A 23,917-nucleotide genomic window follows, 5' to 3' on the forward strand; every position below is an offset into this window, starting at 1 on the left:
AATGAGATGGTTTTATGTGAACATTGTGGTCCATTCATTGATCAGAAACCCAAACTCTTATTCTCGAAGCTCAATTAAATGCTCCGGGTTAAACTTTTTTAATTTGAGAATTTCGGAGACCAAATGTTAACGACAGTGACATTGCTATAAATTGAGTGAATATCAATTAACGCCTGAAAAAGAAAACCACTCAACTTCATCAAGTATGTGTTTTTGCTAACAGCATCTTAACGTAAATCTCAAAACTTTACTTTATTCAAAACAATGTAAAATAACATATAGTTTGAATGTTGAAAAAGCAATCTTGATCGTTGCAGCAGAACAACCTAATAAGAATCAATTGGACTTGGACTTAGAGCAGGTTCTCTTTCGGTTACTAACTAAACGCGTTATTACTCAAACAACAAGAAATATATTAGGTGAGACGTGCTTGTTGCTTTGCAAGTTCTTGTTTTGGTTGTTACGGAAGGAACGTGTGGCTTTTCTTTTACATACTACAACAAACTCCCGTTGATATTTAATTCAGCCCCCGTTAGTTACATGTAACAGAAACGGAATCGACAAGGTCGTAGGTGTACACAAATTATCCAAACATGTCCTAATCTGGAGATGTAGTAAGGTCTCAACTTTCAAGATAAGCAACGCATGTCTTATATATGGTTTTATATAAACTGAAAAGTATATGTAAATGGATGGTGCTTATTAAAAAATAACCAAAGAGAAATGTCTTTATTTTAATTGTATATATCTTCAAAATTATATTTTTAACATGGTCGAGACAATAACAGTATCATGGCCGCAATTTAAAATCTGTTAGTGGATAACATTACAGAATGTAAGACTATTCATTTGGCTCTATACAATAGTGAAGACATTAAACACTTGTAGAAAAGAGGTCCTGAACGGTATAAAGACAGTTTGTGATCTTGAAAAAAAAGACCAAGTCTTCAGATGGTAAACTACAAAACCTGCAAGTTCTGTCAAGGCAAACGTAATATGATACAAAACCTTAGTTAATTAAGTACACATTATGGAAAAAATCATTGAAAACAATCTATACAGTATACAATAGACACCATAGAAATTCACCTAGCTTGCTAGTTAACTTATGACTAGGTCTCTCAAATCGTATTACCTTTTTTCTTGTCCTTTCACAAGATACAAATTAAAGATAAGGAAATATGAGGAAGATATTAAAGGTGGAAAAATGTTTTCTTTGATGATATAACAAAGCATGAATCTTCCTTTATATATTTATATTATTATTACTATGGGAAAGTTTAAATGGCTCCATAGTCTCTAACAGAGTAAGGAGGTGTTTTCTCTGGCATGTTCCCGGCGTGGCGTAGCCCTAAGGTTAGTGACACGTCACCGGCGGTGGTCCCAAATCTAATAAGTGTGGATCCAATGTCAGCACCGCCTACAGAGAACGAGGCCCCATAATCAGCCCCTGTCACGGTGCTGCCATGGCGACACGTGTCATCAGTTGCCATTGATCTATGGTGGGTCAGGTCTGAATCGAAGGACTGAGACACTGGTGGCGCCACCTCAGAGGGAGAGGCGTTGATAATGGTGGTGGAGGCTTGGTTTTCCGAAAAGGCTTCTCTATTGATTGCAACAAGTGAAGGGTCGCTCTCATGAGCATTGATATCGGATCTTTTGCCAGTTATTGGTTGTGGTGGTGGCGCTGTTGTTGCTGTTGATGTTGTAGCTGCTGCGTTTGGAGTTTGTGCTAGTTGGCCACTGTTGCTGTTGTTGTTGCTTTGGTTCATATCTTCTCTCTCTTCTGAATCACCTTCTCTTTCTTTAAGTTCTTGTTGGTACATGTCTTCAACCATAGGTTTCCACAATCGAACCCTCGCATTAATGAACCAATTTGATACCTGCACCAACAAGCACGTTTTAAATCATCCACTGAATTCTATGGTCTAAACATACATGGATCATCTATGCAATTTTAAAAGAGAAAAACATATATACAAAGAGTTTTTTATATTGAAACTGCATCATTCATCCTTCATTTTCATTTATCATTGACTCTTAAACAGAAGTAAGTAATACAAATAAATGATGAAAGATAAGCTCCGTAAAAATCCTTATATTGTCAGTATATCTTATCTTAAACTATACTGTTAATTATATTACACTATACATCAATCTCAGTGTGTCCTACAAAAGTACTGAAACGGGGAAAATAGAGTTCAGGATAATGCTGGCATTTGTCACATTTGAAGCAATGATTATATCTAGTGAATAATCAGTATCAATATATAGTAGTATGGTAGAAATTAATTTGCATGAACACCGACAGCTGCATTGTGACATATCAATAGAGTGTATGACGTAGACAACACGAGTAAAATAATTAATAATGACCTTCTGTTTTTATTTCCATAAATATTGAAAGTACACACATAATAAAGTTCTAGAAGACCCACATAATCATTCAACAATATATTGGATTAGCAAATTAGCAATAGAAGCAAAAAAGGACACAAGCTTTGTTTTGACTCGAGAATAATAATTAGTGTTGCTCGTGTTTCTGTGCTAAACTGTGATTAAGCTCCGAGGTGTCTTCTCTGGGGTGTAACACAAATGACAATGAAATGGCAGATTATTAAAATATCCTTTGTTCCATATCTTTCTAAGTTTTTTTTAATTATTCCAAATCTTCCGTATATTTTAGAAATTCAACAGATACTTATACTTTAATTTTTTATTTACTTTTATTTATTATTTCTATTTTTTACTTATATTTTTCAATTAATTTTCCAATATAGATTATATATATAATTATTTTAATCAAATTATATTAATTTTAATATCATTTAATGATTTGTAAAACATATAAAAAAACATGTAACACAAGGAGTAATTTGATTGTAACTATTCACTTGTTCCTTTATAAGTGTTGGGTTTTTAACAACTTTTTCCTAATTGTTCTTAAAACTAAGATAATATTAACTACTATTTTAATATTCTTATGAACGAAGAGAGGAAAAGTAATAATTGACAGAAGAATAAAATGGATACAATAGGAAATTTAATAAATAAAAACACAATTAATGATCTTATTAATTTATGCAAGATTTTTAATTTGTGTACTTATAAAAGAAAGATAGAGTTAATCTATGCAAGAGTTTGTATATGATAATTGTTGGTTCCCTTTCGGTCGACTATAATTTTTTCTCTTTTAGAGTACATGATTGTCTTTTGCAATAGATATCGTTTATATGAATCAAATTTTTGACATTTTAGTTATTTTAGGATTTAGCAATGTTTACATTACTAGACCGATGTATTGTTGGTGTTGATAAGATTTATTTAAAAAAAATTAAAGATTGGTTTAGAAAAAACCACATCCATTTCTAGGCTTCATAAGAAAAATCTCTACAAAATAGTTATTTTCGTAGTCCAGAAGGAGAATCATTTGTCCCTAAAAAATCATATTCATATGTACTAAGCAAATCAAACACTACCAAATAGCATAAAAAATTACTTTATTATTTTATGATTTTTTTCTTTTTAAATAGATAGTAGTTTCTGGTTGAGACATAAAAAAAATGGACAGTTAATGTATATCCAGTTAGCTGAAGCCAATTGATATGAGAGAGAAAAAAGGAGTGACAGGGAAACTGCGGTAGATTCGAAAACAATAAACTTTCATGTCTCATCGTTTCTGTAGTCTGTACTTGCATTATATTTTAACTTCAGAATTTATGTCATGAAGTAAAGATTCCATAGTTAGTTAAACCATAAAGAAAATAAAATATATATTTTTTAGGAAAAAGGTTCCTTCTCCTAATAATAATATACAATCAATAAATATTCCCACCTCTCTTATTTTTCATCTTTTATCTCTATATCTATCACACAAAAAATCAAATGTTAAGTTAAAATTATGACAAAAATAACAGTATTAAAAAAGGGAGGTTGTAAACCGTGATAAGACCACGTTGCCAGTTAGAGGAAGACAGATAAACAAACCTTAAAACGATGTAAGTTGCATCTGAACTTACTGCTGGTCCCTTTTCTTGTTTCTTTTTTTCTTGTTTTTCTCTTTTTCCTATTGTAACTAGTCTTTGTCGATGTGGGCCGTGTGTGCAATGAATATAATCACAGCTAATATATTTGTCTTCAATGTAATGTGGAAAGGTAAAGAGTAAAAGAGAGGACGAACCTGATTTCTCGATAGCCCAGTTTGTCGTGCCAACAGTTGCTTATCTGCATCGCTTGGATACCTGAGATAAAGACCACAAAATGGCATCAGAGTCCTTCTTTGCCTTAACTGTATATACAGACACCAAGCTTTCTGTACCCTCAACCTCTCTTTCTAACCTTTCTTTATTTCCCTTCATGGGGCGTGGGAATCTAAGAGAAAACAAATAAAATATCTATGCCCTCAAGCAAGTAAAGTGGATCACTGTACAACACTGGCCACTGTTTTCACTTTATCTTCCTTTAATCAGTTTATATAATTAGTGTTTGTGATTTTTTTAATACAGATGTTGAAAGAGATCAGAGAAAGATACATAGAAATTGTGGTTAAAGCAGTGATACAGATACTATATGTATCTTTTACACCTTTTCGCTGGCTAAGACAACATTCTAGGACACTGCAAATTTACTATATTACTGTGGCTCTAAACGATCATATGCATATGTCACACATAAATAATCGCTTTTAGATTCTCTCTTTCCTCCTGCCACTCCATCCCTTTTCTCTTTTCTTCAATTTACAGAAGCCCCTGCTGCTTTTTTGTTTCTAGTTTCTAGTTAATAATGATCACATTATGTATCGTATTCTATTCTATCTTTCTTTCTTTTTTAACTATACCAGTAGTATTTGTTTGTACAATTGTACAACACATATCATTGTAAGATCTTGTTTACTTTCACGTGCAACTTGTGTATTATAGAAGTATCATAAATCTTCTATATCTATTAATTTATTTTATGCTATCATCTTCTATAAAAAATGATAATTTTATTAAAAAATGATAATTTATTTATTAACCGGATAATTATTTGTTATTGGTGGCATAAATAATAACCTCCAACAGAAGTAGTAACTCATTTATTGAAAAGCAAGGGATAAGTGACATAATTAATGATAACAAAGTAGAGGTAATAAATAGTTAAGAATGACATGGTGAAAATAAAGAGAGAGGGAGGGAAAAGCAAGAACATACGGATGGAGAAAATGCTCGAAAAGCCAAGCTCTCAAAATGTTGACAGATCTTTCAGGCAACCCTCTCTGTGGTCTCCAAGCTTCTTGTTCCATCATCCCCATTTGATGGAATGCTCTTTGTTGTCTTAGGCTTTGCTCAAGCATTTTAAGCCTTGGTGTCTCTCCTTTTGTCAAACCTGAACAACCACCTCCATCTTTCTCTCCAAGCACCTCACAACTGTTCTTCAACTCTGCTGTTATCGCATCCTTCAGACACCGGAAATGCCTTGACATTGCTTTCTGTGCCAATGCGGTGTATGGAACTGCTGACCCAAAACCCATCACTACATCAAATGAGTTCACTACCATTTGCATTTGTTCACAGTAGTGGTTGTATCTTCGGTCCACCTGAAAAAACAAAAAATAAACTTCATTACTTACATTGTAAAATACATTATTTACAACATAGTATATATTAATAGAAAAATTAATTACCAAATGGAAAAGAAATTGAAGCTATTGTACTTGCATGCTCTCACTTACTCATTTCATTAATGCTGGTTGTGAAAAGGAGCATGAGCCTATTTAGTAGTAATCAATCATGGAAAGCAGCATACGTATATGTCAATTAAATATAGATAATGTACTTAAGATATCGAGGATTTTTTTTATCAGGAAAAGAAATCAAGGAATTAACTCATGCAAATATTGAAAAATGAACTTATATATTAAGTACTTTATGATTTTGAAATGGATGGAGTGGAATACTAGACGGGCAGAAGATGGTGTTTTATTGAAGTATTTGACTGTACCGGAAAAAAAATTGAAGTATTTGAATTTGGTGAAAGTACTTAGTTACACCTGGAAAAAAGGAACCACTGACATATATAATTGTATATAAGAATGAAAAATATCCTTGGATTAATTTCTTTTCCCTATTCTTAATCAACTAATATGCTTAACAACATGAACAGTTTTTTATTTATAAAAAGAGACTAAATTTATTTTAAACCTATATGAAAAAAGGGTCAGGATCTATTTTCTTCGTTAACGTAGATATGACAACAATGGCTTTCACTGCAATATTACTATGTTGGTACGTATTTGTATGGTAGAAGTGGGCATTGATGGCAACTTGGTACGTAATTTTGATATGGTGAGTGAGTGCCTTTCTTGCTTCTGTTGGGGTATGTCTTTCTCAACAATCAGAAGGAACGTCGCTTCTTGATGGATGTATTCTCCTAATGGGTGGTTACTCTCATTGTTTTCACCAAACTAAGAAACTCAAAATACTCTTAAAAAATCTTCCTCGCCAATCAAATCACAAGATTATAAAAATGGGTTTCTACTAAAATAAGGAACAAATCCTCACCAACAGAAACCAACTGATCCCAGCTTTTCAATGGAACCCTACTATAAACTATACCAGCCGGCTTTTTTACTTTCTTTAGTTTAAAAATTAAATAATTCATAGATACCAGCCGGAGAACCGTGTGTTTTATCAGATTTAATAATGCAACCATTGATTAATTAATGGACTAAATAAATTATTACAAGAAAAATGATATTGGGGGACCTTGACTCTTGAATTATGAGAGAGGGTGGAGAAAGAGAGAGAAGAGAAAGATTACATGCCTCATCAAGCATTGATAGAAGTTTGACCTTCCTTCTTTGATGCTCAATCCTATCTGCCGCTGACAAACTAGTAATAGGAGGAGGAGGATCCTTTGATGAACCTCCACCGCCACCAACGGTGTCTGAATTATTAGGGTTTGAGTTCTGTCTACTGATCTTGTTCTTCTTGAATTGACCCCTCCCGACACTGCAAAACTCCTCAAGCAATTCTTGTGCAGCTTTAACATACTTTGAGTTTCTAAGAACATTTACTGCATTTAAGGATGATGATGTTGTTCCAAAACCAACTTGATGCCCTTGGTGTACCATAGAACCTTGTAAATGCAATGCTTGCAAATGATGAGGGTGACTACTACCATGGTTCTTGTAAGGATACTGAGATGAAGAAGAAGCACCACCAGGTCCTTGATTGTAATATAGAAAACCACTTTCCCCCATCCTCAACTGTTCAGCTTTTGCAGCTTCCAGGTGCTGCAATGAAGAGGATAATGATAACGAAAGACCCTGACCTTCCACAACCCCACCGGTGTTGCTTCCATCTTCAGTGTTGTGATCAGGAACCCATGTGAATTGGCCAAAAGACCCTCCAGCTGTTGAACCGGTAGCGTAACCTTGTAGGGGATTTGAAGAAGTGTTTGGAAGCAACATGTGGAGAGTGGAAGATGATGAATTTGTAGGAGGAAGAGGAGGAGGGGAAGGAGATCTTGTTTGAGGGTTCATAAGAAAAAGTTGCATGGCTTGATGAGCAGCTGAGTCTGCTACATTAATGCTTGAAATCTGAGAATGATGATGATTCTTTGATGAATCTTGCAACGGTCCCAAACCAGTTATTATCCCTTGTCTATTGCTTCCGTACCATTCGCTTCCACTGGCTACTGGTTCAGGCCTCGAGGACCGAAAGGTCACCGTCATCTGCTGCTGCTGTTGTTCCAACAATTCAGCGGCGGTGGCGCCGTCATGAGAGAAATTAAACATCTCAGACAGCATCCCCGCCGTTTCATAAACCGGGAGCCCTCCCGGTTGTTGTTCTATCCCATCTAATTGTTGCGGTGGTGGTGCAGGCTCGAAGCCTTCTTGCAACCTCACCTTGTCCCTCTGGATCTGTTGCTCCTGGTGCTGATCTTGATGAGTTACTGTGGTTCTTTCGAACCCGTTCAAGAAGGTAAAGATTCCTTGTTGGTAATCTTGGGACATAGGAGTGGAACAAGATTCACCTGGATTGTCCTCCAAGATAATAAAAAAAATAATGGTTTGTCCTTGAGTGAGAGAATGGTACTTGAAAGTGGTGGTTGTGTTGCTATTCCAGTATTAAATTCTTGCTTCTCCTCATCTTTTCCCTTCTCACCTTATTATTACCACTGCCCAGTAATTTAACTATATGATCAATAAATAAGCATTAGCTCCAAAATAAGCATATCAAACAAAACAATAATAGAAGTCAATTATGTATGGCATCAAAAGATTCAGATATAGGTAGTGGAAATTGAGGAAAGAAATTAAGGGGGAAAGTGAAAGAGAGGTTAGAGTTAGATATAAATTATAAAGAGTTAGTGATCAAAATAGAAAGAATAAACTAACAGGGTCTTGGCCCCGTCTCCTTTATTCTCATCCAAATGTTAAATTTTCCTTTTCATCATTTTCAGCTTTGTTCATCTCTCAATATGCATTATATATATATATGCACATACATACATGTACCTCTTAGAGCTGCAGAGTTTGAAAAGATGTAAAACTGTGAGACATCGTTTTCCCTTGTGTGATTTTGAAAGCTTCTTCAACAATTCCTTTTTCTTTCTCTCTTGTTGCTTTGTCGTCTCTTTCTCTCCTTGTCTTTCTCTTTGAGGTAAGTGTTTTTCTTTTCTAATTACCTTGTGAAAAAATAAAGTGAAAGTTGCATAGAGAATATAAAATTAAGAATGGAGGATAGGTTTGAGGGAACTGATGATATCATACATGTTGCTTCTCTCAAATAAACAGAGGAATAGAGAGAAGAGAGAGGAAAGGGAAGGGGTCACTTTTCTTATTTCTTCTCCTCTTCTTTTAGATTTTTTTCCACCAATCAGGTCCTTATATATATGCCTTTTATCTTTAATATATTGTTACCCATTCGCGCAGTTCATCCTTTATGGGCTAGTTTATAATATAATAAATTACTTAATTAAACATATCGAATAACAGGGAAAAAAATATTATTGGATTTCACACAAAATTCTAACAGTTTTTTATACTACTCTATTAAAAAATTATCATATGATAAAAGGCTCCAATATATGTTAGACTAGTCATGATTTCCCTAGAAGGTTAAATTTCAATTAACCTAATATGTCTCCGTGAATTTCCAATTTTTTCATCAAAAACTTTTGGGAGAGACAATTAAAGTGTTATTTTTGAAATCATTTAAACAAAGTTATGGTACATATACAACTTAATAAGACATCAAGATGACTAATAAGTAAACATAGACTAATATATGACACGGCATAAACTAACTCAACAACCTAACTTGCAATATTTAGAGTGGTGAATAAGTTATACTAAAATCAACTATAAATAAATTTTTTTATACAAATATTGTTCCAGCAAGGCAAAGACAAATTAGTCCTTTTGTGAAAATATACTATTAGTGTTCATGCGCGCCGATAAAGGAGTTTGTTAATAGTATACTTGTATAGTTCTCGAATATATATTATATTTTTAGCTTCCTCCAAATCACCAATGACTTGTTGCTTCCAAGAAATTTCAATACAAATAATATGGTGGGAAATTCATAAGAGACGAGCCGACAATTAATATAGATTACATTACCAGATCAGAAAGTGGAAAATTTGATGATTTGGTTATTTCTTTATAACAATTCAACAAACACAGATATTTATATCGATAAGTTAAAGTCATTGACGTGTGCAAACAACCTTAAATAAAAAGTTCAAACTTCCACAAGAATACAACATAGTTCAGTTCACTTATGAGTTATACCATATCAAATATGGTTAGCATTAATCGAGCCTAGTTTCATAATTAGAAAAAAGAGTGGTTCTATTGGAACTTGGAAGGTTCAATTATAAAATCTAATTACCAATGATAATTGATGTTTGTTTGGTTCCTTGACATACGAGGAGGATTATTTTGAAATCCGGCAACGATAAAAAGTAGGAATTTTGTTCTTTAAAATCAACTATCTATGCCTAGCTTCTCAAATCTTAAGACTCCAATTAGTTACTCATTACTCAAACCTTTAATTGAGAGAGGGAAAAGAAACACTCCATTTTCTTCTTTTTCCAACTGCAAGGTCAATTGACAGCTCAACCTTCTCTTGCTCGTTTGTCTTGTCACGTGATTCCCATACTCCTCTCACACGTACGCTTCTCCTTCTGATTAGGGGACCCATTTCATCATTACGAGAACCTAATCATCCCCTTATATACTCTACTCACGTGCCGAAGTCGGCTACGCACGTGTCTTTAGGTTATGCATGCTATAGTAACAGTTACATATTTATTTTGTCTTTAGGTTATGCACGTGTCTTTAGGGTAATTACTTTTTTTATGCAATAAACGGATTTAAAGTTCACGTTCTGAGTTTCTAGTGCCGCACTGCTTTGGGAAAGTTAGAAGACACAATAGCCACCCCTTTGTTTTGGGTGGTTAAACTTTAAAAGTCTAAAGGCATGCACATAACATTGGCTCACCCCTTTACCTTTTTGGTATCACTATGTCATTAATCTTGTTACAAAAAAGAAGCAACCTCACCATCATAACACTTTTTTTAGGTACCTCATACACGCACACCACTGGAAACATATACATTGAAGGATAACATCAATCACCTAAGATGGGTTTTACGGATGGACATAAGCCACCATCAATCAATTGACATACATATCGAGTTTAATTCCTCTCCGGTATTAGAATAAGAGGACAATTTTTTTTATTGAAAAATAACATAAAATCATATATATTAAAGGTTTTTTTTGACACGTATCGTAATCTCCATCCAGTTTTTCGACACTAGAGAAGATACTAATCCACATATATCATGCAATGCATACAATACAGTTGTCATTACCATGCTCTCTTATTTAAATCTTCCCGTAACTATTTAGATATGAAATGTGTGTAAGTGGGACCAAATTAAATTTGATGTTTGCTCAACTTCAAGCACATTCTCAGAGCGATTGATGTCGTTTAATTTCATAGCACGAGACTGATCGCCTTGTTTATGTGTGGATGATATGGTGTATGGGAAAGATAGAAACGGACATTGGAGCATCATGCAAATATCAACACTAGCATATATTATTGAGGAAACTTAATCGACGCTTCACATGAGTTATTAACATGAATTGTCAAATAGTTAGTGAAAAGGAAAGGTGGATCATTCAAATCTATAAGCCCACGTTTTATTTATAATGTGTATATAATATGCATCATTGACTAGCTAGTGTTTACACTTGTGACTACTTATGCTGCATCTTGCAAACTAACAAGGGATTTTATTTTTCGTTTGGTTTATTTTTTGCATTCTTTCCTCAGAATTATTTATTTGTTAAGTGATGCTAGCATCTTTTGGGTATAAGAGGCCGAGAGCCGCGCTAGATGTTTATTTTAACTGCACCCTATTTAAGGTCAATAGTAAGTGAAAATTTTGCATATCTTTAACTACTTGCGATGGAAAGTCTGTTAATTTTATGATGCTCAAGCAAGAAATCAAATTGAAAGATCAATTGTATAATTTCAAACCGGTTTAGTCAATTAAACTGTTTAGTCAGAACGGATGACATCATATATATTATGTAATTAAAAAATAGATATGAATTTTAAGTTAATGATAAAAAAAAGTTGAGTAGGAATATGGTTTCACCATTGGTTAACACATCTATTTTTTGAATAAAATGTCAGGTCAACTCATTGGTTTAAAGTGATACAACCGAGTTTTTAGCGATTTAAAGTATACTGAATAACTAAACGATTTTTTGCTATCTACAAAACTATTCTTCTTTCTGGTATATGATTGTACTAGTCTGACCATTTGATCTAAAGTCAATATGATATTTTGAGTATTATAATCCTTATTGATGGGAAATAAACTAAGAACAAAGAACATTTCATAAATTATAAAAAATTCATCAATTATAAAAAAAAATGAAAATTAATTGAATTAATAGAGATAACCTTGAGAGTTGAGAACATTCCACTCTCAAGTAAAATACAAAGAAAACAATAGCTTGAATATAAAACCAATAACTAACTAATCAAGAACCTGATCAAGATTCAACAAGGTGTGTGTTTTGTGATATTATGGACGAATCTATAGACCATTTGTTATTCATTTGTGATAAATCTTATGATGTTTGGCAAAAATTTCACTCTTGGTTTGGTCTTGTTTCTACTATCTCCAATGATGTTAAGATCAATTTCTTTTCTATATGAATATGCTCTGGATGGAGAAAAAGACTATACAACAATGGATGTCCTTATCGTTCGGTACTATTTGGTCCTTATGGTTGATGAGGAACAAAGTTATTTTTGGGAATTCTACCTTCAAATCTAGATGAGGTAATAAATTTAATCTCTCTTCACTCTTGGAACCTTCTCAATGTTCGTTTTTTCTAGTTTTCGTTTCTCTTTTGTGGAGTGGGTTGTTTACCCTTATAGTTATTTTCTTGGTTGTAATGTTTAATTATTTTTGTGGATAGAAGTATCACTTGTTCTCCTAATCGTTTGTTATTTTTGTTATTTTGATTATTAAATTTCTTTGGCTGATCAAAAAAACTAATCAAGAACCCAAGATCAAACAACAAGATAGAAGGCTACAAAAGAACTAAATGACCGGAAAAAACAAATATAGCCCACCAAAAGTCTAAAAAGACAACTTTATATAATTATATATTAAGAATAATACTATTTGTAAAAAAAGCAAATAATCTTTTATCACCCTCTTCTGCTAATGATTTTCAAGTTTCAATGAGTTCAATCCAGTTTCTTGTTTTTTTCTTATAATTAACAAGTACTTATGCATGCCGCAAAAGGTAGATTCTCTAGAAACTGTAGCCATCAATTTACATGACATGGGTTGAGCTCATTAATATAATGGGTCCTAATCCCTTGTAAATGTAGGCAGTTGTACTGTCACCTTGCTAGGTTGAGATTATGCTATCAATGATGGAAAAATATTAGTAGCGTATTAATAAAAAAATTATAAGCATTTCAATAAATAAAAAATATCAGCTTTTTAATAATAACAACTTCAATTTTTAGTTTACAAGATTATAACAAATTAATGAAGAGCATGAATCAACAATTAAAATATAAAGGTTCCATCTTCACTAAAAGACGGCAAGATTCACAGCTAGAACAAGAAACCCGTGTATGAATGCGTGCTCTTAAATTTGAGTCCAGGACACTAATATTGTATTTTGTATGAGGCTAAGGAAGATAAGCAAGATAAAAATGGAGGGGGTGGATGCATTTAATCGATAAAGACACTGAAAAAAGTTTTTTATTTATCAGCAATGGACATTGAAAAAAGTTGTATGAGATTAAGGAATTATATTGGCTAACATATTTACAATGGGATGGTGTGTAGTTGTTCGGATTTTTCGCTACATTATATTGATACTATCTGCTATATAGGTAGTGTATTTTGAGAGGGGCAAAAGTTTACACTTTAGCTGCACCCAAAAGTTTTATTCGGGATTCAAAACGTCTCTTTAGCTTGTTTTTAGGTCACATTGACTAACTTATATAAACACACAGTACAACTTAACTATATCACTTGTTACGATTCCCTTGGAGTATAGGTACATATTATGTCGCTCGTTTTGCTTCCGGGATCAATAAATTTTGTCCTCAAAGTTTAAAGCAACAATCATAACAGTAAATAGTACTCATTTTATCCCAAAATGATGATGAAAATTATAACGAAAATAGTCCCAAATCAGAGTCATAATAATATGAAATAATGTAATTGGATAATCAAAGAAAAACAGATTACATTACTCATTGAGAATTATTTAGTTAGTTAGATAAAACATTAGGAATATATTATCTTATTCCTTTTGATAATGAATATAATTTGAGAATGATCTTAAGTTTGAGTTATCGACTTTTAAAATTTGTAGTTTAGAACTATAGTGAATCTTATCAAAAATAATTTACACTCTGCAATATGTCTACAAAAGTTAAGTGGACACAAACATGTTACATATCTTTAATAGATAAAATGACATGTCATATCCATTTTAAAACAGACAAAACGAGCATACGGACAACCCATATATATATCGCTATTTTATAATAAAACAACATACTTGTTTCAAGGGGCGGAACATTGAAAGGACAAGTGGGGGAAACTACCCCTGAATTTTTAATTTTTTTATTAAAATAATGTTTTCTACCTTTTTACTTGTTGTAATATATTTGTTGTCCCGCATAATATATAAACTCTTTATAGAGATACACATTTGTAAATTAAAAATAAATATAATACAACTTGTGTTATCCTTCTAAAATTATACATAATTGATAAAAATTTCTTCTTATACGTATAGTTGTTGATGTTACTTATAATAATATGACTTCATTTAAGTTCATTTTTATTTTACACTTCATGAAAGAAATTATGTACTAATAATATATACACTAAGGATACTTATACTTCATTTAATATTTATAACATATGTATTTTTGTCAAAAATCTATTCTGTGGATTTCAATGAGCAACAAAAGATTAGTGTAAAATGTTAATTTCAAAATTTTGTTGTTCGTGTCTTTAGTCATTCAAGGTTGAAAAATTATCAACCAATATTGTTAGTCATATATTGTTTCGGCTTATTTTAGCTATTATGATTTAATTACTATATAAATATCATTTTCAATAACAAAAACAATCAAACAAAATTATGTAGTAAGATATAAGATAAATTTCTTGTAGATTAGATAGTAATTTATAGTGAAAAGAAAATAACTGAAAATTTTATCAATTATAATTTTTTATATTCATCGTTACTCAATTAATTTTAGTTATAAAATTATAGTTAAATATTGTTGCTCCCTCTAAAATTTAGATTAAAATCCGTCACTGCTTGTTTCATAGTCACTAACATAACTGACCTATTTCTTTAGCAAAACCTGTTTCTACACCTATCTAAAAATAGAAACTATATAAAACGGTACAATTATCAAAATAGCCTCTCTTTTTTTTTTAAATTCAGGGTTGTAATCTTTAAAATCACCGTTTTTGTCCCTACATTAAGATGCTGCCAAACGGTCTCTGTATAATTGAGACATATAGATACCATTTGCCTTGGCTGTGGTTTTGTTCTTCTTTTGGCAGACTTTTGGTTTGGTACTCTTTATTGCTGTGAAGCACTAATTATAGAGCCAGCTCAGTTTTTCGGTTTGTTGGTGGGTTTTGTTGATAGAGTTCTTTTTCGGTGTGTTTTTATTTTTTTGGCTTTTCTCATGACTAAGATTTATGGAGGCTCTCAAATTGTCCAAGAGCTTCTTTGGTGTGGTGATTAAATACAATGATGATATCAATATCATGCATCTTATTCTTCATATGGGTGTTTTTACTAAATTGATTATTATGGTTATAATAACCGGACGAATTGAAATTTGGAGATACCAATTTGTATTTAAATGAAAAGATATACTACTTTACACTAATTTTATGGATGAACAGTTTAGTGGGATTGGAGGTTTGTGTATAACATTTTAGTATTCGGGTAAGAGCTATTTCGGAATCTGGGAGAAGGTTGACTCGGGAGCAATAAATGAGAGTATGGGAAGTAAGTATTGAATAATAATGACAAATGATGAGTTCTAATAATAAACTTTCAGTTGGCGGTGTCCCTATTTATAGTGGTTGAGTCGGGTGACGTAACTCTGGAGGGACTGTTGGCATCACTGACTATCCTGACTTGTTGGGGCTGCTTTTCTTATATCAGGTGGATTTGGCATGATCGTACCCTGTGCATAATTGATTTGTAGCTTGTGGTCTGACAGTCATATTGCATTTTGTCTTTGTCGTGTTGACAAGGGTAGGTGGGATCCTAAGTGACATGACAATGCGTTGTTGGCAGCGTATCAAACGGGGAGTAATCCCAAGGGGAGATATGGCTTAAGGGGAATGGCTCAACCCAAACCCTTTAATTGATTATATCTTTGCTTGGTTAGAGGGAAGGTCATCCCAAACAACCAAGCCATCCGGATGACAGTGATGGATCGAAATCTATTAATGAATTTAATTGATTTTGGTTGAAATTTTCATTTGATTAAAATTATAAGTAAGTTAAGTTTAATGAACTCATAACTGTTTGGGACAAAAGCAAAGACCAAAGAAAAAGTGTCGAGGGTAATAATTATGAAAGAAAGAAATGAGGGAGAAAACGCCTAGTGGGAAGAGCGGTAAGACAAGTACAGTAACAAATTGATGTACGAGGAAGCGTCAACGCCAATTTGTAACTGTCTCTTTTGTCAAATGGAGATGGAAAAGGAAGTTATGCAAAGTGAAAGTTAGAGCACGACAAAAGCAAAACTCATCATTAGTCTCCACCCTCTCTATTTCAACCTTCACAGCCTCAGAAATCATAGCCCTGGCCTTTCCCTTTTTTAGTGTAAAATTATGCCTTTCCTTTTCCAAATGCTTTATCTTGTTCTTCTTGCTTTTGAGCACACTTACATTTACATTACTCTTTTTTTGGGGGCGTGACCACAACCTCACTTCACTTTCTGCTTAACTAGTTTTAAGACATAAATGGGTTATGAGACATTAATTGAACGCATATTTTGTGCATAGTACGTCAATTCACTCTTCCTTTTAACATTGAAGCATTTAGCCATTAAGGGTATGCTTGGAACTGATTGAGATGAGTTAAGGGTGTGTATCACTCATTTATGAATTGATTAGGTCGATATTTATATTTGAACTTGTTCCTTTTTAAGTGTGGAAGATCTTTCAAAATTAGATCAACCCCTCATGTAGAGATGACAAAAAAACTCGACTCTTGGGTACCCGTGGAAATACCCGTAATGGGTACTGTAATAATAGCTTATGGGCGGGAGCGAGTTTTGTGATAACCACCTGCGAGTACCCACAAATTTATATATTTAGTTTTCAGTTAAATTTTTATATATATTTCTTATTATTTTAAGATTATATTCTTTATTTTTATTTCATAATAAATGATACATGTTTGACTATGATCATAAATTTATCATATAAATATCATATTATTCATCTAACAATTATTTTTACATATTGATTATTACAAATTATATAAATATATGATTAAAATTAAAAACTCGTTGAATACCCGCAAATATTACGGGTTTGGGCACGGGAAAGTACTACTCACGTCCGCCGGTGCCCGTTCTCATCCCTACCCTAATATAAGGACATGTTTTCTGGCGTTATACTTGTATAGCCACACATTGTGAAAAGAGTTATTTTTATCTTCTCAAAATGTTTTCCCCTTCAACTAGTTTTGACTTTTTTTCTACTTACATCTAGTTTTTTCTTCCTGATTTTTTACAATTAGTAATGTGAAGATTATCGACCAAATCAAGCTAGTCACGCGTCATTTATAAACCTACCTAGAGTATATATATTATAAAGATTATATTTACGCATGTTAATGTTGTCTCTCTCTAAAAAGAATAAAAGAACTCCAATCTTCAACTTCATTAAATTATAAATAATTGTATTATGTAACACATCATATACTAAATATTGATTTTTTTATTTCTTAAGATTTCCTACTTAATTATTAAATATTTAATCCAAGATGGTGGGATACAATTATTGTCTTAATTAATAGGGAAAAGCCTTACCTACTGATGTTAACGCCTAACCAACAATTTCCCTCAAATGAGGGACCTATATATGACTAGATACACTATGATGTCAAGCAACCAAAACCTGGTTAAATTATGCTTTAAATTAACCCTCGTGGCTCTCTTGCACCATCAAACATAGTTTCTTCTTAAAAATTTGGTTCCTCTCCCTAAAAGGTTGAAATCCATTCAAGTCGAAACCTCTAGTAAGAGAAAATCGTAGAATAAGGTCACCACCTTGTTAATATATGTATTTAAATTAGGTGTTATTTTAGAGAAATTAAGTAAACAAGTTGTGGTATTTTATTTGTTTCGGACATGTATCATCGCACCGGAGACAATTATGTTCGAGCCAGAAACATTAATAGGTATGTAGGGCTAACTCTCCCAGTGAGTATTTTTTTCCGTCTACGATACTCGAACCCAAAACTTTGCTTAAGGGAAATCAAACATGTACCACTTGAACCAACACCCATTGATAAACAAGTTGTGGAATTTGAATAAGAGTTTTATTATCATACATAAACTACAATCCCCTTACCTATTTCATTTTCTTTTTAAATCAAGGCAATTTCAATAAAATATAGATCATAGCCAAGCATCAAAGGGGTTACTAAACCCACCTTTCGCAACGCAACAGCCACTTTACATTGTATATGGTATACGGTATATACCATATAGGAGTATAATGATATAAAACAACACCTGTATAAAAAATATGGTGTCATACACAAGGTGTCAATTCTGAATGTAAAAAAAAACATAAATGTTTGATAAATAGGTAAGCAAATACAAGGTATCCTGCCCATAGAACAGGTGTTGGATATGTGGATAATATAATAGTCGATTTTCATAGTCAAATATAATAAAACTATATCCGTGTTAGATTTCCTATTAGGTTTATGTATATAATAATAAACAAGCATAAGTAAGCACTTTGATTAATAGCTTGATTATCAAATATAATGAATACGTAGTAGCTATTGCATCAGATAACTAAACCCGGAGGTGAATGCCAAAAGTTCATTGTGAAGCATTCGACAATAATGCAATATGTAATAGGAGTATGTGTTTAGTGGATTTTCTTAATGAGAAAAGGGACCATCACTCTTACATGTTTAGTTTTTCAATAAAATTTAACTATTTTTTATTCTTATCCTGGACTCTGAAGAAAGTCATATTTAATTAGGCAATCAGAGTCATGATGTTAATTTGAAGGGTTGCTGTTCTTGGGAGTGCAGAAGCAAAAAACTATGTCCTTTCTGAAGAGGGTCATTGTCTCTTAGAGGATTACATTTACTAAGGGACCAACATTCTCAAGCGATGGGTCCACCAAACACCGTATAATATAATTTCACCCCTCCCCAAAAACACTTTTCCTCTTCTTTAGTTTTACCTTTTCTTTATCTTCTTCATTTCAAATATCAAATTTGTTGATATGGAAATACTAAGTGTGTCAAGTAATAAATGTGAATTTAAAAATAAAATAAAACAGCAAAAGAAAAAAAAAGCATTTAAAATTATGGGTGGAGTGATGCTGAGGTTGGGAGGCCTTTAAGGCATGGCCCCATAGGGAAAACGACATGAAATTATTGAAAGCATAGATAGCACTTGCGATAACGAGTTCAAAATGAGTATCATTTTATATGTCATAAACTATAAATGATCAAAAAATATTTAAAAATTAAATTTTAATTTAAATATTTGTTTTTAACAAATCATAAAGTCATGACAAATAGAGTAGACTAATTATGAAATAAGAGTTGTGCATATATTCGGATAACAAATGGGGTTTTGTGCTACTGTATAGAAGGATATATCTATAAGGTGGTCCAGGTGGCATGGGTTCCCACAGCCACGTGGGGAACTGTGGTCCAAATGTAGTGAGCATTGTAAGTGACGTGACACGTGTTGCAAAAAGAGAGGTCACAGCTTCATATGCAAAAGCATGGATGCGAGAATGGGAAAAAAAAATCTGAGTGTTATGCCAAAATTTGTAGGGGCGGGGTCTTGGGGATGTGTGTGGTGCAGCTTTACAAGTTGTGTCTCTTGGTATGTGAAGTCAAGATTAAATCCTCTCTCCCTAAATCAGTGTATTCCAAAGTATAATTAACACTCTACGCTAATCAGTGTGTACAATAGCCTCATCGATATAGGACTTGTAGCGTGTCATAGTGGACATTTTTCTGCTTTTCTTATGTTAGATTTGGATTCGGGTATTTATGGAAATTTAATGCATGGGTATCAGGTATTGGCATTTTAATGGAGCTCGAGCCTAGTAACCCATTTGGGCTAAAGCACTATTTCTATGTATGTAGCCCATTCACGTGCTTGCAATTTGCAACCAAATGTGATCTTTCTATATATCTAACTAAATGGTTTCGGGACATTAACTAGGCTTAGGTTGCACATACCTCTGAGGATTCCCACTATTTACGGTCAGGAAGTGTTTGTTCTATGGGGATTCCCTATTTATACAGGTACGTTTGAGGATGTAAAAATTGGACAATTTATTATCTTTATAAACAGTTTATGTTGATAGATTCAATCTTTATAAACGGTTTATGTACGTTTGTTCCACTTGTGCTGTAAAAATGTAACGCTAATCTTTTAGAAACGGTTTTGGGTTTCCATGTAATATATTTTTTCCAATAATTCTCAGATCATTGTTCCCTAGAATTTAGTGCTAGTAAACTGAGCCGAAATATTGGACTTAGTATATCAGTTGTGGGCGTGACTGTGTCGAGTAATAATTCCTAAGTGGAGTAGAGTTTTCATGTCCATTTGAATATCCTTTTTTATATAGGTTGTCCTCCTGAAGAATTGAAATACTAATACCTGAAAGAAAAGTTAAGAACTGAAGCATATTATCCTACACATATCTGGGCACACAAAACCAATGATAAAGCACCGCCACACCAGCACAAAACAGTAAAACTATATCATCATCCCCGATGGATTGATTGTAGTGGTAGCTGGACCTCGCTAAGATTTAAAATATAAAACTGCAATCCATGTCACTCCATAACTGAAGAAAATAGTCTTATTTCAAAGGATGTTAAGATCTCCTAAAACAACAAAAAACTAATAATATAACTATTCTGCTTATTTAGACAACGGGTTAGTGGGATTTGAACTGAGTAACTCTCCCTGAAATTGCAATGTTTCCAACATGTGTAGAGGTACCCATAAACTGCATAGCAATATAACATCAACATCAAAAGAGTCAAGGTTCTTGAAGACTTGGCTCACATAACTGAGCAACGATTTCATGAACCTCACATATACTAGTGGCAACGAACTGTCCTCATTTATTTTAACTCTTCAGACAATCACAAACGAGTTTAACAATTTCTAAACACTTACATTTCAGATCATAATCCTTACAACTTTCCCGTGTTCTAAATTTGCAACTAAACCAAAAGAGGGAACGGACAACCTGTGAAGAGGATTGTATTGTCATCGATTCATCACCCAAAATCACGTTATGACTCTCTTCCACATTGAGCCTGATAATCTGTACTAAACGGATAAGAAATGGACGAAGGAGTTAGTCTACGGATTAAACAAACCACATAACGATAGGGCACCTTTTGGACGTCCTCTAAATTTTCAAAAGTACATCCTCTCAACTAGCCCTTGAGGAGGTAAGCAACTAATATTGTTAATTAGCAGCCATGAATGATGATAACTCTAAAAAAATGACAGACAAACTCTGCTACGAACTAGTAGCAACAGTGCAGCGTATCTTCATACCGTTTTACCAAAATTTAAAAATCAACAAGCTTTACTGACCTTCATAAATTGAAAGATCAAGTATTAGAGTACAGAGATATTAATTATTTCCATATGTCAAAAAAAATGACAAAGATAGAGTCAAACAGGAAGCATTCACAAGCCTACAATTCTCTCAAATAATAACACATTTACACAGTACACACAATAACTTCTATAGAGAAAAAACAAAAAGCATTACTACAAGTTCAATGCAGAATGATTAACACAGAAAAATGACAGTAAGAAGGACAAGGAAACCAATCAACAAAAGCAGATTCTTCAAAACATTGTCCTCCTGCCTCTGCACCTGACCAGTTCCCTGCGAAAAATCATGTGAATTCCCCCCTCCATGAAACGTGTTAGACCCAAAGGGGTAACCCGCAGTCGACCCATACACATTGGCACCTTGAAACCCATGGAACTGAATGTTGAACAGAGACGGTATCAAACCACCAAAAGCAGTTGAAAGGGTAAAATTCCCAAAACTGGCAGTGGCCATGGGAATAAACCCTCCCATCAATCCAAAACCAATATTCCCAAAAGGGTTGGCACCAGCCGCATTAGGAGGAGGGGGCGGTGCGGTTTGAGGCCTCTGCCCCGAAGGACGATGAGGAATCTCCATCCCGGGATAAGATTTAGTTCTGGGATCAGACTGATTCTTTCCCCTCCCATAAAGAGGAACCAACTTCTCTTCTTGAACGAGAGCCTTGCAAACCGGACACTCTTGAGAATGTGAATGATGATGGAGCCAACGGTATAGGCATGGCCAACAAAATAAGTGACCGCATAGAGTGATAACTGGATCTTGAGCTAAATCGAAACATATGTTGCATTCAAAATCACCAGCGTCATTGTTATTATTACCAGAGCAAGATGGGCTTGGTGGAGAAAACGACGTCGTTGATTTACCAAAACCATTACTCGCCATTTCTCTAACCACTCAATTCTTCTTCAGATGTATAAATGCACAAATCTAATCAACATAGATAAATATCGTATCGTCATAAACAATAGATCAACGAATTTCACGAAGATACACAATTGATCAATTAAAGAAAAAAACAGGATAAATCTATGGATTGAAAGTGTCAACTAGTGGTTGGGAAAACAAAGAGAAAATGAAATAAAAGTGGAACATAAACAGATCTCACCTGAAAACATATTAGAATATAAAATTATAAATGGCGCAAGAATTGAAATATAGAGAAGAATGGGTTTTGAAAGAGAGAAAACTTACGATTTGGGATGAGGGAAAGACAAATGATGAGAAAGACGAAAAAGAGAAGAGGATTTGATTGGAAATGTGAATTATAGTGCAAAGCCTCAAAATATTGGTTGTCAAAAAAAACCTTTAAGGAAGGTTCTAGGTTTTTTCTGATTTCATATTCTTGACAAATGACAATTCAGCTTGTTTGTTTTTTTATTTTATATTGTTCTACGGACAATGAAGATGTGAAGGGTTCAAACACAATTTATCGACGCTACTTTTCAATCCAAACACTTTCACTTCTGGACCAGTTTGGGCCTCTAATTCGTTAGTTGATGGATCGAGGTCTGTGAACTACAAACCCAATACAAACCTGAAATAATATAACAAAAAATTCCCAAAACTTGACCAATCACAAAAATTAGTATGAGGATAACATGTTTGGTATATGTTATTTTTGCTTATTTTGTGTTTATACGTTTTTTTACAAAATAAAGTCATCAACGTGGTAAAAAAAATACCAATGTTAAGAAGTAGGTATGGTGAAACCGATTTCTCAAGTCTCCTCCTTTTCCCAAATTGTGATTAAGTAAATACATGCAGGTTATATAATCATTGATCTCTATTACAAACCAAAATTATTAGATTATAACTAAATTAATTTAATAACAAAAAATATAAAGAAACATACATTGTTATATTGTTTGCAAGAGTTAGTTGAATCACAATAGTTAAGATAAGACGAATAATTTGATAAAACAATATATGACTAACAATGAATTGTAGAAAGTTTTTTAAACTTGAATAACTAACGACACCAAGAATAAAATATTTAAATTGACATTTAAAACTAATCTTCTCTTACTCATTAAAATTCATAGCATATAATTGTTGGAGAAAAATACATATATTATCAAATATCAAATGTCTTATAAGCATTCTTAGGATATATATAATAAATAATCTCTTTAAATAAGTGTAAATTAATTTCGAACTCACATGAAGTCATATTATTATAAGCAACATTTACATGTGTAAGAGAATTAAATCATTATGTATAATTTTTAGAATGACACACAAGTTGGATCATATTTACTTATCACACTTCAAATTAAAGAAATATCCAATTAGTATCTCGTTAAAGATGTTATTTGGTGTAGGTAAATTGAATGCATATGTTTATCCAAAAATTATATCACTCTATATATTATTATTATGATCGGTTGAAAAAATGTATTTTATAATTTAAAAATTTAATAATGAAATGTTTTTATGATTAATCACAACAAG

The 23,917-nt window shown here is 33.0% G+C and overlaps 2 protein-coding genes across 3 annotated transcripts; both read right to left on the reverse strand.

Annotated features, from left to right (window-relative positions):
• LOC109348671 (BEL1-like homeodomain protein 4) lies at positions 996-8,834 on the reverse strand. Of its 2 annotated transcripts, XM_019589187.1 has the most exons (5): positions 8,504-8,834; positions 6,806-8,179; positions 5,193-5,578; positions 4,181-4,241; positions 996-1,883 (listed from the first exon to the last, which is right to left on the reverse strand). In XM_019589187.1, exons 2-5 carry the CDS (start codon positions 7,997-7,999, stop codon positions 1,281-1,283), a joined length of 2,244 nt encoding a protein of 747 aa, XP_019444732.1. In that variant the 5' UTR covers positions 8,000-8,179; positions 8,504-8,834; the 3' UTR covers positions 996-1,280. The 2 variants fall into 2 exon arrangements, with proteins under 2 accessions (XP_019444732.1, XP_019444731.1); XM_019589186.1 differs by lacking the exon at positions 8,504-8,834 and having other exon boundaries at positions 6,806-8,458.
• LOC109348672 (E3 ubiquitin-protein ligase RNF185-like) lies at positions 21,461-22,810 on the reverse strand. The gene is made up of 2 exons (XM_019589188.1): positions 22,658-22,810; positions 21,461-22,393 (listed from the first exon to the last, which is right to left on the reverse strand). Exon 2 carries the CDS (start codon positions 22,346-22,348, stop codon positions 21,641-21,643), a length of 708 nt encoding a protein of 235 aa, XP_019444733.1. The 5' UTR covers positions 22,349-22,393; positions 22,658-22,810; the 3' UTR covers positions 21,461-21,640.

The sequence above is a fragment of the Lupinus angustifolius genome, chromosome LG06 (genome assembly GCF_001865875.1).
Source record: "Lupinus angustifolius cultivar Tanjil chromosome LG06, LupAngTanjil_v1.0, whole genome shotgun sequence".
NCBI classification, from domain to species: Eukaryota; Viridiplantae; Streptophyta; class Magnoliopsida; order Fabales; family Fabaceae; genus Lupinus; species Lupinus angustifolius.